The sequence below is a fragment of the Cetorhinus maximus genome, chromosome 12 (genome assembly GCF_964194155.1).
Source record: "Cetorhinus maximus chromosome 12, sCetMax3.hap1.1, whole genome shotgun sequence".
NCBI classification, from domain to species: domain Eukaryota; kingdom Metazoa; phylum Chordata; class Chondrichthyes; order Lamniformes; family Cetorhinidae; genus Cetorhinus; species Cetorhinus maximus.
In genome coordinates this window covers 58,715,000-58,729,595 of record NC_135890.1, presented here as the reverse complement: position 1 = coordinate 58,729,595, position 14,596 = coordinate 58,715,000, and the positions used below count along the sequence as shown (strand labels likewise).

The window sequence follows — 14,596 nt, the reverse complement described above, 5'->3', positions numbered from 1 at the left end:
CAAAGTGGTCACCAAATACACCAACTCCGTTTAGGTCGATCATTCTAAAGATTATAACACTTGCAGTTAGGAGAGGCGATGGCGTAGTGGTATTGCTGCTGGACTAGTAATCCAGAGACCCAGGGTAGTGTTCCGGAGATTGGGGTTTGAATCCCGCCACGGGATTTGAATTCAATGAAAAAAAAATCTGGAATTAAAAGTCTAATGATCAATGTCGATTGTTGTAAAAACCCACCTGGTTCACTAATGTCCTTTAGGGAAGGAAATCTGCTGTCCTTACCTGGTCTGGCCTACATGTGACTCCAGACCCACAGCAATGTGGTTGACTCTTAAAATGCCCTCTGAACAAGGACAATTAGGAATGGGCAATGCCCACATCCAATGAATTAAGAAATAATCTATCTGGCAATTCCAGCAATGTGGAAAATTGCCCAGGTATGTTCTGTCCACAAAATGCAGGACAAATCCAATCCGGTCAGCTACTCCGATCATCAGCAAATTTATGGAAGGTGTCATCAACAATGGTTCTGCCAGGGCCTCTCAACTCCTGATCTCATTACAGCATTGATCCAAAAATGGACAGAAGAGCTAAATTCTAGAGGTGAGGTGGGAGTGACTGCCCTTGACATCAAGGCAACATTTGACTGTGTGTGGCATCAAGGAGTCCCAGCAAAACTGAAGTCAGTGGTAACCAGGGGAAAACTGCCCACTGGCTGGAGTCATACCTAGCACAAAGGAACAAAAACGAAAATTGCTGGAAAAACTCAGCAGGTCTGACAGCATCTGTAGAAAGGAAGACAGAGTTAACGTTTCAAGTCCGCATGACTCTTCATCAGAACTAAAGGGGAATAAGAAATGTGGTGAAATATAAGCTGTTTAAGGGGGGTGGGACAGGTGGAGCTGGATAGAGGGCCAGTGATAGGTGGAGGCAAAGGAGAGATTGCCAAAGATGTCATAAACAAAAGGACAAAGGGGTGTTGATGGTAGTGATATTAGCTAAAGGATGTGCTAATGGCGATATTAAGGGTAGAAAGCAGGATGAGCAAGTGGCAGATGGCCCTAGTGGGGGGGAAGGGATTGAAATACGCTAAAAGGTGGAGATAAAACAATGGATGGAAATAAATTATAAAAATAATTATAGAAATAGGTGGGAAAAGAAAAGTGTGTGTGTATATATATATATATATATATATATATATATACACATGTATATAAAAATATATAATAATTATTAGAAAAAAGGGGGATCAAAAAGGGGGTGAGGATAGAGGGGAGAGTTCATGATCTGAAGTTGTTGAACTCAATGTTGAGTCCGGAAGTTGTAAAGTGCCTAATCGGAAGATGAGGTGCTGCTCCTCCAGTTTGCATTGAGCTTCACTGTAACGTTGCAGCAGGCCAAGGACAGACATGTGGGCATGAGAGCAGGGCGATGTTTTGAAATGGCAAACGACAGGAAGGTCTGGGTCATGCTTGTGGACAAACCAAAGGTGTTCCGCAAAGCGGGCACCCAGTCTGCGTTTGGTCTCTCCAATGTAGAGGAGACCGCATTGGGAGCAGCGAATGCAGTAGACCAAATTGAGGGAAGTGCAAGTGAAATGCTGCTTCACTTGAAAGGAGTGTTTGGGCTCTTGGACGGTGAGGAGGGGGGAAGTAAAGGGGCAGGTGTTGCACTTTCTGTGGTTGCGTGGGAAGGTGCTGTGGGAGGAGGTTGAGGTGTTAGGGGGTGATGGAGGAGTGGACCAGGGTGTCCCGGAGAGAACAGTCCCTACGGAATGCTGACGGTGGAGGGTGAAGGGAAGATGTGTTTGGTGGTGGCATCATGCTGGAGTTGGTGGAAATGGCAGAGGATGATCCTTTGAATGCGGAGGCTGGTGGGGTGATAAGTGAAAACAAGGGGGACCCTATCATGGTCCTGGGAGGGAGAGGAAGGTGTGAGGGCGGATGCGTGGGAGATGGGCTGGACATGGTTGAGGGCCCTGTCAACCACCGTGGGTGGAAAACCTCGGTTAAGGAAGAAGAAAGACATGTCAGAAGAACTGTTTTGTAAAGAGGCATCATCAGAACAGATGCGACTGAGGCGAAGGAACTGAGAGAATTGGATGGAGTCCTTACAGGAAGCAGGGTGTGAGGAGCTGTAGTCGAGATAGCTGTGGGAGTCGGTGGGCTTGTAATGAATATTGGTGGATAGTCTATCACCAGAAATTGAGACAGAGGTCTCCTCTCCTCTGGAGATCTTCCCTCCACAGCTTCCAAGCTCATAGTCTCCCAACCTTGGACGGCCCGCTTCTACCTCTTACCCAAAATCCACAAACAGGACTGTCCCGGCAGACCGATTGCGTCAGCCTATTCCTGCCCCACAGAACTCATTTCTAGCACAAAGGAAGATGGTTGTGGTTGTTGGAGGCCAATCATCTTAGTTCCAGGACATCCCTGCAGGAGTTCCTCAGAGTAGTGTCCTTGGCCCAACCAATCAGCTGCACCATCAATGCCCTTCTCTCCATCGTAAGTTCAGAAGTGGGGATGTTTGCACAATGTTCAGCATCATTTCTGTCTCCCCCTGATAGTGAAGCAGTCCAATATGTGCAGCATGACCTGGACATATTTATGCTTGGGCTGATAATTGGCAAGTAACATTTGTGTTAAGCAAGTGTTAGGCAAAGACCCTCGCCAACAAGAGAGAACTTAACCACCTCTCCTTGACATGCAATTGCAGGACATTGATTGAATACTGGCCTTGCCAGTGATACCCTCATTCCATGAAAGAATAAATGAAAACATGCAAAGATTCAAGATACACTTTTATGTATCCACTTATCCGTACCAAAGTCTGCTATTGTTCCTTCTGAGCACCATGTTTTCTCAGCTAGGAGGAAAATACTGCTGTGAATAATTCCACATTTCCAGTCAATATTGCTATGTGGCCTATTCAAGCGCTCTCTATTTTATCTCTTACCAGTGGGAAAAGTGCTGCTTTTATAACCAGCCGCATATTTTATATGAAGCCAATATGTAAGATAATTGGGAAGTTATGCCTAGGTTTTGCAATAAATTCTTTGTTTTTGTTAAGTCCACCAAGGACATTTTGAGTTGCATCATTTTTCTCCAGACGTCTGCAACCGACAGTCATATAATACTCTGACAGACCATATACCTTAGACTTTAATTTATGCATCAGTTTTATTGAGAAATAAAAGTTACCACATGTATTAGCCAAAAACTTAAGAGAAAGTCATAAGACTTTGATAGCAAACGCCAGTAATTGGGTATGACATCTCAATATCCATTCACATGATGCATATGAGTGAACTTGAACCTTTTTGTGCATTTGTTGGTAAACTGTTCAGGCAAAAAGCAGTGTGCAAATTTTTTTTTCCAATTGTTGTACTTCCTTAATTACTCAATGGCGGTAAATACTTAATAAGTAAATATACCCTTGAGATACATTTACCTGTAATATGAGAGTGTGTATAGGGTGTTTTTTACTAAAATTATTGCATCTGGCTAAAATGTTGCTGGCGTAGTCACACCTGTTGCTAGTCGGCAATTTATTTTGTTCTTACACCAATCAGAGCACACACAATCTGACTGCAATCATTTGTAAGTGGTTTGGGTAGGATAGTATGTGCTCTGCACATTCATTATTTTTTCATGAGATGTGAGCATTGCTGCCAAGGCCAGCATTTGTAGCTCATCCCTAATACATGACTGACTGAAGAAGTTAGTGTTCCATTAAAAGTTTAACCAACTATAAACAATATATACATATGAACTTATCACTTTTCCTGCTGAGACAGTATTCAAATTGAGATTGACATTTTAATCAAGGAAGTATGGATTGAAAATAGCATTGATTGGATTTTTTTTAACCTCTTCTAATTTGGCTTATGACCAACCACCCTCGACTGAAATGAGCTTGGTTTATGTGAACTCAACTGTTAGTAAGAAAATGTTCTTAGCACAGATTATTTTTATGTTTCCAATATAAGTGCATAAGGGTTGAGAAGTGGAGGAGGAAGCGAATCACATTGATGCACTACAGGATCCTCTTTTGAAGTTATTACAGCAAAATACAGTAAGCTTACATTGCTTCTGGCTTGTGCTATAACTGTCTGGGAGGGTTAAAGGTTTTGTTCCTAACACTGACATCTTTTTTGATGAGTGCAAAATAACCCCTCTTCACCCCCCAAAAAGAATCTTGATATTCAACATCAACTGAAATAGTAAGACTCTGCCTTGCTCTGATAAACTTGTTTGTAGCCCTGTACAGGATCAGGATAACCATTCTTCAGAAATGGACATCAACTCAGATGAAGAAGAAGTCATTTTTAGCTCCGATGAAGAAGATACCAGTTCAGATACAAGTAAAGGAGAATTGGATCAGCAAGACGAGAAGCAGGTATCTTGTTATATTCAGTATGGTTCTGAAGACAGGAACTTATTTTCTTTAATCTAATTCTACTAGATCTGCTGTGGCATTACTCAACAATAGGGATCATTATTACCATGTAGCAAACATCATTAGGATCATTGATTTATAATGGCTGTATGAAAAAAAAATCCAATTTATTAAATGCTATTCCTCTAAATGTTTGTTGAATCTTTACCTCTCACCAGTTTTAAAGCTCTGAGTATGTTTTTGTTTGGTAGGGGTGGCGAAGGGGAGGTGAAATTGAGATTAAGATTATTCATTGTACTACACACCAGTGTATAAAACAATTTTGTAACCCTGATTTTACAGGAGAGAATACATCGACAATAAGCATGCACATTTGTGCAGTAGTTTTATGTACTTTCAAATCCATGTGCTCAATAGAAGAGTTAGTTGCGCATAGTGGCAAAGGGGTATTCTGTTTCTTTTGACAATGTTGTGCAGCTGGGACCATGTGATGGTGTGTTCTCATCTGCTACCTTGCCTTAATTAACCCTTTCTTTGTACGAATGTGTGGTAGTTGAGTGTTTCTGTGGGCTTCCAGGACTGCGGGGGATGGTGGTGAGGTGGTGGTCCAAACTGCTTGGTAATTTCCTGATGCTAATAGAGGTCAGACATCACATGCTCTGCCCAGCATAAGTATAAATTGCAATACTAATGTAGGGCTTGTATTTCCTGCCCACAAATATTATCTGGGGAAATGGCAAGGGCATGGTACTAGATAAATTGTGCCTTTAGAGAGTCAACACAGACAAGATGGGCTGAATGGCTTCTTCTGTGCTGCATATCATTATGATTTAAAGCTAAAATGCAGGATCTCAGAGGTAGTAATCTCTGATTACTCCTAGATCCACACTCGACTGAATATAGGAATAGTAATGTGTGGCTGGGGAAATGATAAAGGAAAGATGGCTTCAGATTGCAGAACCATTGAGACCAGATCTTGGATGTTTTAAGAAGGGAACTGTCCAGAAAATTATAGAGCAGTGGGAATAAAGGGTGGATATTCAGCATTGCAAAAGGCGGGAGACTCTGTTCCACAGGGATCAGTGCTGGGATCACTGCTGTTCACAAGTTACATTAGCCATTTGGACTTTGGAATCAAAAACACAATTTCTAAATTTGCGGATGACACCAAAATGGGGCAGGGGAGGATAGTCAATACTGAGGAGGACTGCAACAAATTACATTAATAAACTTGCAAAATGGGCAAATGAAGTTCAATACTGATAAATGTGAGGGAGTATGTTTTGGTAGGAAGAATAAGGAAGTCACTTATTACTTGGAAGGTACCAATCTAGTGTGATAGAGGAACAAAGGGATCTTGGAGTACAAATATGTCAAATACTAAAAATTGTGCCGCAGGTTAGCAAATGCAATAGGGAAAAAGCAAGCCAAGCACTTGGCTTTATTTCTAGAGGGATAGAATTGAAAATTAGGGAAGTTATACTAAATTTGCATCGAACATTGATACGACCACACTTCATGTACTGTACTGCATGCAGTTCTGGTTGTCATAATATATAAAGGATACAGAAGCACTGGAGAGGTACAGAGAAGATTTACAAAAATGATACCAGAAATGCGTAGGTATACGTATCAGGCTGAGTCTCTTTTCTCTTGAAAATAAAATGCTGAGGAGTAACCTAATAGAGGTCTTTAAAATTATGAAAGGTTTTGATCGAGTGGATACAGCGAGAATGTTTCCTGTTGTGGGAAAGAGCATAATTAGAGGCCATCAATATATGATGCTCATCAAGAAATCCAATAGGGAGTTCAGAAGAAATTTCTTTACCCAGAGTGGTGAGAATACGAAACTCAGGGAGTGGATGAAGTAAATATTTCAATGCATTTAAGGAGAAGAGCGACAAACATACGAGGAAGAAGGAAATAGGTATTTACAATGGTAGATTTATATGAGGAAAAATGGGAGGAGGCTTGAGTGGAGCATAAACACCAGCATGGACTAAAACAGAAAATGTTGGAAAAACGCAGCAGATCTAACAGCATCTGTGGAGAGCAAAAAACAGAGATAACATTTTGAGTCCGTATGACACTTCTTCAAAGCTAAAGAGAAGTAAGATATGATTAAATTTATACTGTTTAAGGGGGGTGGAGCAGGTAAAGCTGGATAGAAGGCCAGTGATAAGTGGAGGCAAAGGAGAGATTGCCAGAGATGTCATGGACAAAAGGACAAAGGAGTGTTAATGATAGTGGTACTGGCTAAAGGCCAGCATGGACTAAATGGCGTGTTGTGTGCTGTATGTGCTATGTAATCCTATGATATAGTGGCAATAAGAAACCTATCTCAAATAAGGAAGACTGGGAACTTAATATTCCTGGTTACAAGGTATTCGAGAAAGATAGAAATTGAAAAAAGAAGAGTGTTTGCACTATATAGGTCAACAAACAATTATAGCACTGGAAAGGGATGATATAGTTGTGGGATCATAGACAGAGACGATTTGATTAGAATTACGAGAATAGATTAGCAGCTAATATAAAGGTAACCCAAAAGTCTTTTCTGATCAGATAAATGGTATAATGGTAGTCAGAAAAAGTGTGGGGCCAATTAGGGACCAAAAAAAGAGACCTTGTGAAGGCAGCAAACATAGCTGAGGCTGCATCTGTGTTGACTAGAGAAATAAATGCTGCTAATGTAGAAGCAAAGTATGAGGCAGTGATGATATTAAGCAGGATAAAAATAGATCGAGGATGTACTCAAAGTTGGCAGTTCCCAAAGTGGAAAACTGAAAGGTCTGAAGTTGGATAAATCACCTGGGCCAGATGGATTACACCCCAGAGTTCTGAAGGAGATAGCTGAAGAGATAGTGGAGGCGTTAGTGGTGATCTTTCAGGAATCACTAGAGTCAGGGAGGGTCCCAGAGGACTGGAAAATCGCTAATGTAACCCCCCTGTTTAAGAAGGGAGTGAGGCAAAAGACAGGAAATTACAGGCCGATTAGCCTGACGTCGGTAAGATTTTAGAGTCCATTATTAAGGATGAGATTTCAGAATACTTCGAAGTGCATGGTAAAATAGGGCAAAGTCAGCATGGTTTCATCAAGGGGAGGTCATGCCTGACAAATCAGTTAGAATTCTTTGAGGAGGTAACGAGTAGGTTAGACAAAGGAGAGCCAATGGATGTTATCTACTTGGACTTCCAGAAGGCCTTTGACAAGGTGGCGCACAGGAGGCTGCTCAGTAAGATAAGAGCCCATGGTGTTAGAGGCAAGGTACTAGCATGGATAGAAGATTGGTTGTCTGGCAGGAGGCAGAGAGTGGGGATAAGGGGGTCCTTCTCAGGATGGCGGCCGGTGACTAGTGGAGTTCCGCAGGGGTCAGTGTTGGGACCACAACTTTTCACTTTATACATTAATGATCTAGATGAAGGAACTGAGGGCATTCTGGCTAAGTTTGCAGATGATACAAAGATAGGTGGAGGGACAGGTAGCATTGGGGAGGCGGGGAGGCTGCAGAAGGATTTGGACAGGTTAGGAGAATGGGCAAAGAAGTGGCAGATGGAATACAACGTGGGGAAGTGTGAGGTCATGCACTTTGGTAGGAAGAATAGAGGTATAGGCTATTTTCTAAATGGGGAGAGAATTCAGAAATCTGGAGTGCAAAGGGACTTGGGAGTCCTAGTCAGGGATTCTATTAAGGTTAACTTGCAAGTTGAGTCGGCAGTTAGGAAGAGAAATGCAATGTTGGCATTTATTTCGAGAGGACTAGAATATAAAAGCAGGGATGTGCTGCTGAGGCTTTATAAGGCTCTGGTCAGACCACATTTAGAATATTGTGAGCAATTTTGGGCCCTGTATCTCAGGAAGGATGTGCTAGCCCTGGAGAGGGTCCAGAGGAGGTTCACGAGAACGATCCCAGGAATGAAAGGCTTAACATATGAGGAACGTTTGAGGACTCTGGGTCTATACTCGATGGAGTTTAGAAGGATGAGGGGGGATCTGATTGAAACTTACAGAATACTGAAAGGCCTGGATAGAGTGGACGTGGGGAAGATGTTTCCATTAGTAGGAGAGACTAGGACCCAAGGGCACAGCCTCAGAATAAAGGGAAGACCTTTTAGAACAGAGATGAGGAGAAACTTCTTTAGCCAGAGAGTGGTGAATCTATGGAATTCATTGCCTCAGAAGGCTGTGGAGGCCAGGTCATTGAGTGTATTTAAGACTGAGATAGATAGGTTCTTGATTGGTAGGGGATCAAAGGTTACGGGGAGAAGGTGGGAGAATGGGGTTGAGAAACTTATCAGCCATGATTGAATGGCGAAGCAGACTCGATGGGCCGAATGGCCTAATTTCTGCTCCTATGTCTTATGGTCTTATGGAAAGGTCACCCAGTCCTGATAGGATGCATCCTGAGGGAAGTAAGGATTGAAATTGCAGAAGCTGTGGCCCCAATACCCCTGTCCTCCTTGAATATAGGAGTGGTGCTGAGGCTTGAGGATTGCAAACATTATACTCCCTCGCTTTTAAAAAGGGGTAGAGGGATAAACCTGGAGATTATAGGCCAATTAGCTTAATGTTGGAGGTGGGAGAACTTCTGGACACATTCCCAGACAAAATTAATTGAAATTCAGAGAAATATGGACTAATAAATGAAATTCAGCATGGATTTGTTGGAGGCAAATCGTAATTAATGTTATCAAGTTCTTTGAAATACCATAAAAAGTTGATTAGGGTAGTACAGTTGATCTATATATGGACTTTCAAAATGTGTTTGGCAAAGAACAACATAAGTGACTTGTTAGTAAAATAAAATCTTATGGGATTACAAGGGTAATGGCAACATGGATACAAATTTAGCTAAGGGACAAAAAGCAAAGAGTAGTGGTGAATAGTGGTTCTTCAGACTGGAGGGAAGTATCTGTAGGTGTTCCCAGAGATTAGGGGCACTGCTCTTTCTGATAGAAACATACGAATTAGGAGCAGTAGTAGGCCATTCGGCCCCTCTAGCCGTTCCACCATTCAATAAAATCATGGCTGACCTGATTGTGGCCTCAACTCCACATTCTGCCTACCCCCGATAACCTTTGACTCCCTTTTTAATCAAGAATCTATCTACAAATGCCTTAAAAATATTCAATGACCCTGCCTCCACTGCTCTCCAGGGAAGAGAGTTCCAAAGATTCATGACCCCGAGAGAAAAAAATTTCTTCTCATTACCATCTTAAATGGGAGACTCCTTATTTTTAAACTGTGTTCCCTAGGTCTAGTCTTTCCCATAAGGGGAAACAACCTTTCAGAATCCACCCCATCAAGTCCAGGGGACATAATCTCAGATTAAGAGAGAGACCATTTAAGACTGAGATGAGGGATTTCTTCAATCAGAGGGTGGTGAATCTTTGGAATTCTCTACGCCAGAGGACCGTGGAAGCTCAATCATTGAGCATGTTAAAACCAGAAATCGATAGATTTCTGGAGATTAAAGATATTAAGGGATATGGAGATAGCACGGGAAAGTGTTGAGGGAGTTGATCAGCCATGTTCTATTTGAATGGCGGAGCAGGCTCGATGGACTGAATGGCCTGCTCCTTTTCCTGTGTTCCTAAGAACGTGCTTCACCATTCAGTAAGATCATTGTGGATCTACCTCAACTCCACCTTCCCACAGTGCCCCATACCCTTTTATTCTGGTGGTACCCAAAATTCTATTGATCTCAGTCTTGAAAATGACTTGAGCATCATGGCTCCCTGCAGTAGAGAATTGCAAAGATTCATAATTCTTTGAGTAAAGAACTTTGTCCTCATTTCACCCCTAAATGGCTGGCCCCTTATCCTGAGGTCCCATGTTCTAGACTTCCCAGCCAGAAAAAAAACACCCTCACTGCATCTACCATGTTAAGCCCTTTTAAGAATTTTACATGTTACAGTGAGATCACCTTTCATTCTTCAAAACCCTTCTCATAGGTCAATCCCTTTATTCCAGGAATCTGTTTAGTGAACATACATTGCATTGCCTCGAAGGTATATATGTTCTTCCTTGAGTAAGGAGACTAAAACTCTACACAGGTGTGGTGTTGTCAAAGCTCAATATAATTGCAGCAAGACTATCTTACCTTTATACTCTATGCCATTGCCTTCCCATAGTGGTATTGTCGCTGGAATAGTAATCCAGAGACCCAGGATAATGCTCTGGGGACCTGGGTTCGAATCCCACCACAGCAAATGGTGGAATTTCGATTAAATAAAAATCTGGAATTAAAAGTCTAATGATGACCATGAAGCTAATGTCGATTGTTGTAAAAATCCATCTGGTTCACTAACGGGAAGGAAATCTGCTGCCCTTATCTGGTTTGGCTTACATGTGACTTCAGACCCACAGCAATGTGGTTGACTCTTAAATGGCCTAGCAAGCCACTCCGTTGTATCAAACTGCTACAAAGTCTCAAAAAATGAATGAAACCAGAGGGACCACTCGGCCTCGACCTAGGCACCAGAAAGGACAACAGTAAACTCGGCCCTGTTGACATTGCAAATTCCTCCTTACTAACACCTGGGGGCTAGTGCCAGAACTGGGAGAGCTGTCTCACAGATTAGTCAAGCAACAGCCTGACATAGTCATCCTCACGCAATCATATCTTACAGATATTGCCCCAGACACCACTATTGTCATCCCTGGGTATGTCCTGTCCCACCAGCAGGACAGACCCATCAGAGGTGGCACACTGTGGTATACAGTCAGGAGGGAGTTGCCCTGGGAGTCCTCAACATCCGACTCCGGACCCCATGAAGTCTCATTGCATCAGGTCGAACATGGGCAAGGAAGCCATGTACCTCAGCCCCTCAGTTGATGAACCAGTGCTCCTCCATGTTCAACACCACTTGGAGGAAGCACTGAGAGTGGCAAGGGTGTAGAATGTACACTGGGTGGGGGATTTCAAAGTCTATCACCAGGAGTGGCTCAGTAGCATTACTGCTGGCTGAGTCCTAAAGGGCATAGCTGCTAGACTGGGTCTGTGGCAGGTGGTGAGGGAACCAACAAGAGGGAAAAACATATTTGACCTCATCCTCACCAACCTGCCTGCCACAGATGCATCCGTCCATGACAGTATCGGTAAGAGTGACCACCTCACAGTCGTTGAGGAGACAAAGTTCTGCCTTCACATTGAGGATACCCTCCATCGTGTTGTGTGGCACTATCACCATGCTAAATGGGATAGATTTCGAGTAGATCTAGCAACTCAAGACTGGGCATCCATGAGGCGCTGTGGACCATCAACAGCATTTGTACTCAAACACAATCTGTAACCTTGTGGCCTGGCATATCCCCCACTCTACCATTACCATCAAGCCAGGGGATCAACCCTGGTTCAATAAAGAGTGCAGGAGGGCATGCCAGGTGCAGCACCAGATATCAAGAAACTGCTGAAGGCACTGGATAGGCTGTGGGTGTACCTACACCACATGGACTGCAGCAGTTCAAGAAGGCAGCTCACCACCACCCCCTCAAGGGCAATTAGGAATGGGCAATAAATGCCCATAAATGCAGCACCAGGCATACCTAAAAATGAGGTGTCAACCTGGTGAAGCTACAATACAGACTACTTGCATGTCAAACAGCATAAGCAGCAAGTGAAAGATGGAGCTAAGCGATCCCACAACCAACGGATCAGATCTAAGCTCTGTAGCCCTGCCACATCCAGTCGTGAATGGTGGTGGACAGTTAAACAACTCACTGGAGGAGGAGGCTCCACAAATATCCCCATCCTCAATGGTGGGGGAGCTCAGCACATCAGTACAAAAGATGAGGCTAAAGCATTTGCTGCAACCTTCAGCCAGAAGTGCCGAGTGGATGATCCATCTCTGCCTCCTCCAGAGGTCCCCAACATCACAGATGCCAGTCTTCAGCCAATTCAGTTCACTCCACATGATATCAAGAAACTGCTGAAGGCACTGGATAGGCTGTGGGTGTACCTACACCACATGGACTGCAGCGGTTCAAGAAGGCAGTTCACCACCACCCCCTCAAGGGCAATTAGGAATGGGCAATAAATGCCCATAAATGCTGCTCCTGGCATACCCTCCTGCACTCTGCTCTGACAGTATTCCGGCAATAGCACTGAAGACTTGTGCTCTAGAACTTGCTGCACTCCTAGCCAAGATGTTCTAGTATAGCTGTAACACTGGTATCAACCGGCTATGTGGAAAATTGTCCAAGTATGTCTTGTATACACACAGCAGGACAAATCCCACCTCCTGACTCCCAAAGCTTGTCTACCATCTACAAGGTACAAGTCAGGAGTGAGATGGAACGCTCCCCACTTGCCTGGATGAGTGCAGCTCCCACAGCAATCAAGAAGCTTGACACCATCCAGGACAAAGCTTGATTGGCACCGCATCCACAAACATTCACTCCCTCCACCACCGAAGCACAGTAGCAGCAGTGTGTACCATCTACAAGATGCACTGCAGGAATTCACCAAGGCTCCTTCGACTACGTCTTCCAAACCCACAACCACTACCATCTAGAAGGACAAGGGCAGCAGAAAGACGGGAACATCACCACCTGGAGGTTTCCCTCCAAGTCACTTATCATCCTGACTTGGAAATATTTCACCGTTCTTTCACTGTCACTGGGTCAAAATCCTGGAACTCCCTTCCTAACAGCACTGTGGGTGTACCTACACCACATGGACTGCAGCGGTTCAAGAAGGCAGCTCACCACCACCTCCTCAAGGGCAATTAGGAATGGGCAATAAATGCCCAGCCAGCGAAGCCCTCATCCCGTGAATGAATTTTTAAAAAAAACTCTTGCACTAAGGGCTAGCATACAATTTGCCTTCATAATTCCTGCTGTACCTGCACGTTAACTTTGTGATTTGTGTACAAGGACTGCCAGGTCACTGTGAATAATGTTTCAATACCAAAGATTTTTAAAAATTGTTTTTCTATTCTTCTTACCAAAGTAGATAACCACATTTCTTTGTTTTCTTCCATCTGCAGGTTCTTTCTGACTCATTTCTCCTGTTTTATATCCCTTTGCAGGCTCTTTGCACCCTCTTGTAAGCTTACTTTCCCACCTAGTTTTGTATTACCAGAAAATTTGAATACACTGCACTTAGTCCCCTCTTTAGTAATTGATATAAATTGTAAATGGCTGAGGCCGAAATTCTGATCCTTGCCACAAGATACAGTTTGTCAACTTGAAAATGACCCATTTATTCCTGCAGTGCAAAAATAATGAAGCTATGCTAAACCTTTATAAAACACTGGCTTGGCTTTAGCTTGAGTATTGTTTTCGATTCTGGGCACCACACTCTCGGAAGGATGTGGAAGGAAGGCTTCAGAAGGGATGCAGAAGAGATTTACTAGGAATATACCAGGGATTACCATTATGTGGATAGACTGGAGAAGCTGGAGTTGTTCTCCTTCGAGTAGAGAAGGTTGGGGGAGATTTGATAAAGGTATTCGAAATCATGAATAATTTTGATAAATAAGGAGCAACTAAACTGGTAGTCGATGGGTCAGTAACCAGAGAACATAGATTTAAAGTGATTGGCAAAAGAACCAAAGGCAAACAGGAAGAAAGTTTTTTTGCACAATGAGTTATCATCCGCAATTCACTGTCTGAAAGAGTAAAAGCAAATTCTATAATAATTTTCAAAATGGAAATGGATGTATAAATTTGAAGAAGAAAAGATGCAGAGCTATGCAGAAAGTGCAGGGAAGTAGGTACCTTACCAAAGAACTGGCACATGCACACTTGGTATAATAGCCACCTTTTGTGCTGTATCATTCTGTGATTATAATTATTTTTCTCCTGTTTTCAATTGCTTCTCTGTACAATAGTCAAGGCAAATCAGAAAACTATTGCATAGGAAGCCAAACCATTTTGAGAGCAGCCTGAGAGGTGGCAGCTGTTGCTCACATTTGCATCTCTAAAGACTATCTGCAACCTAGACAGGACAGTTTCTAGAACCAGGAGAGGCAAGGCCTCTTTTTTTGAATAATAAGACCATAAGACATAGGAGCAGAAATTAGGCCATTCGGCCCATCGAGTCTGCTCCGCCATTCAATCATGGCTGATGGGTTTCTCAACCTCATTCTCCCGCTTTCTCCCCGTAACCTTTAATCCCCTTACCAATCAAGAACCTATCTATCTCAGTCTTAAATACACTCAATGACCTGGCCTCCACAGCCTTCTGAGGCAAT

General features: G+C 43.1%; 1 protein-coding gene across 2 annotated transcripts in view; it reads left to right on the top strand.

The window, feature by feature from the left end:
* fgd6 (FYVE, RhoGEF and PH domain containing 6) overlaps positions 1 to 14,596 on the top strand; it is a 148,471-nt gene that overhangs the window by 29,211 nt on the left and 104,664 nt on the right. For both annotated transcript variants that reach the window (XR_013578160.1, XM_078553694.1), the window contains exon 3: positions 4,258 to 4,396. Coding sequence is in view for 1 of the 2 variants with exons in the window: in XM_078553694.1 (XP_078409820.1) it covers positions 4,258 to 4,396 (139 nt within the window). In the remaining variant the exon portion in view is untranslated. The remainder of the gene's footprint in view (positions 1 to 4,257; positions 4,397 to 14,596) is intronic.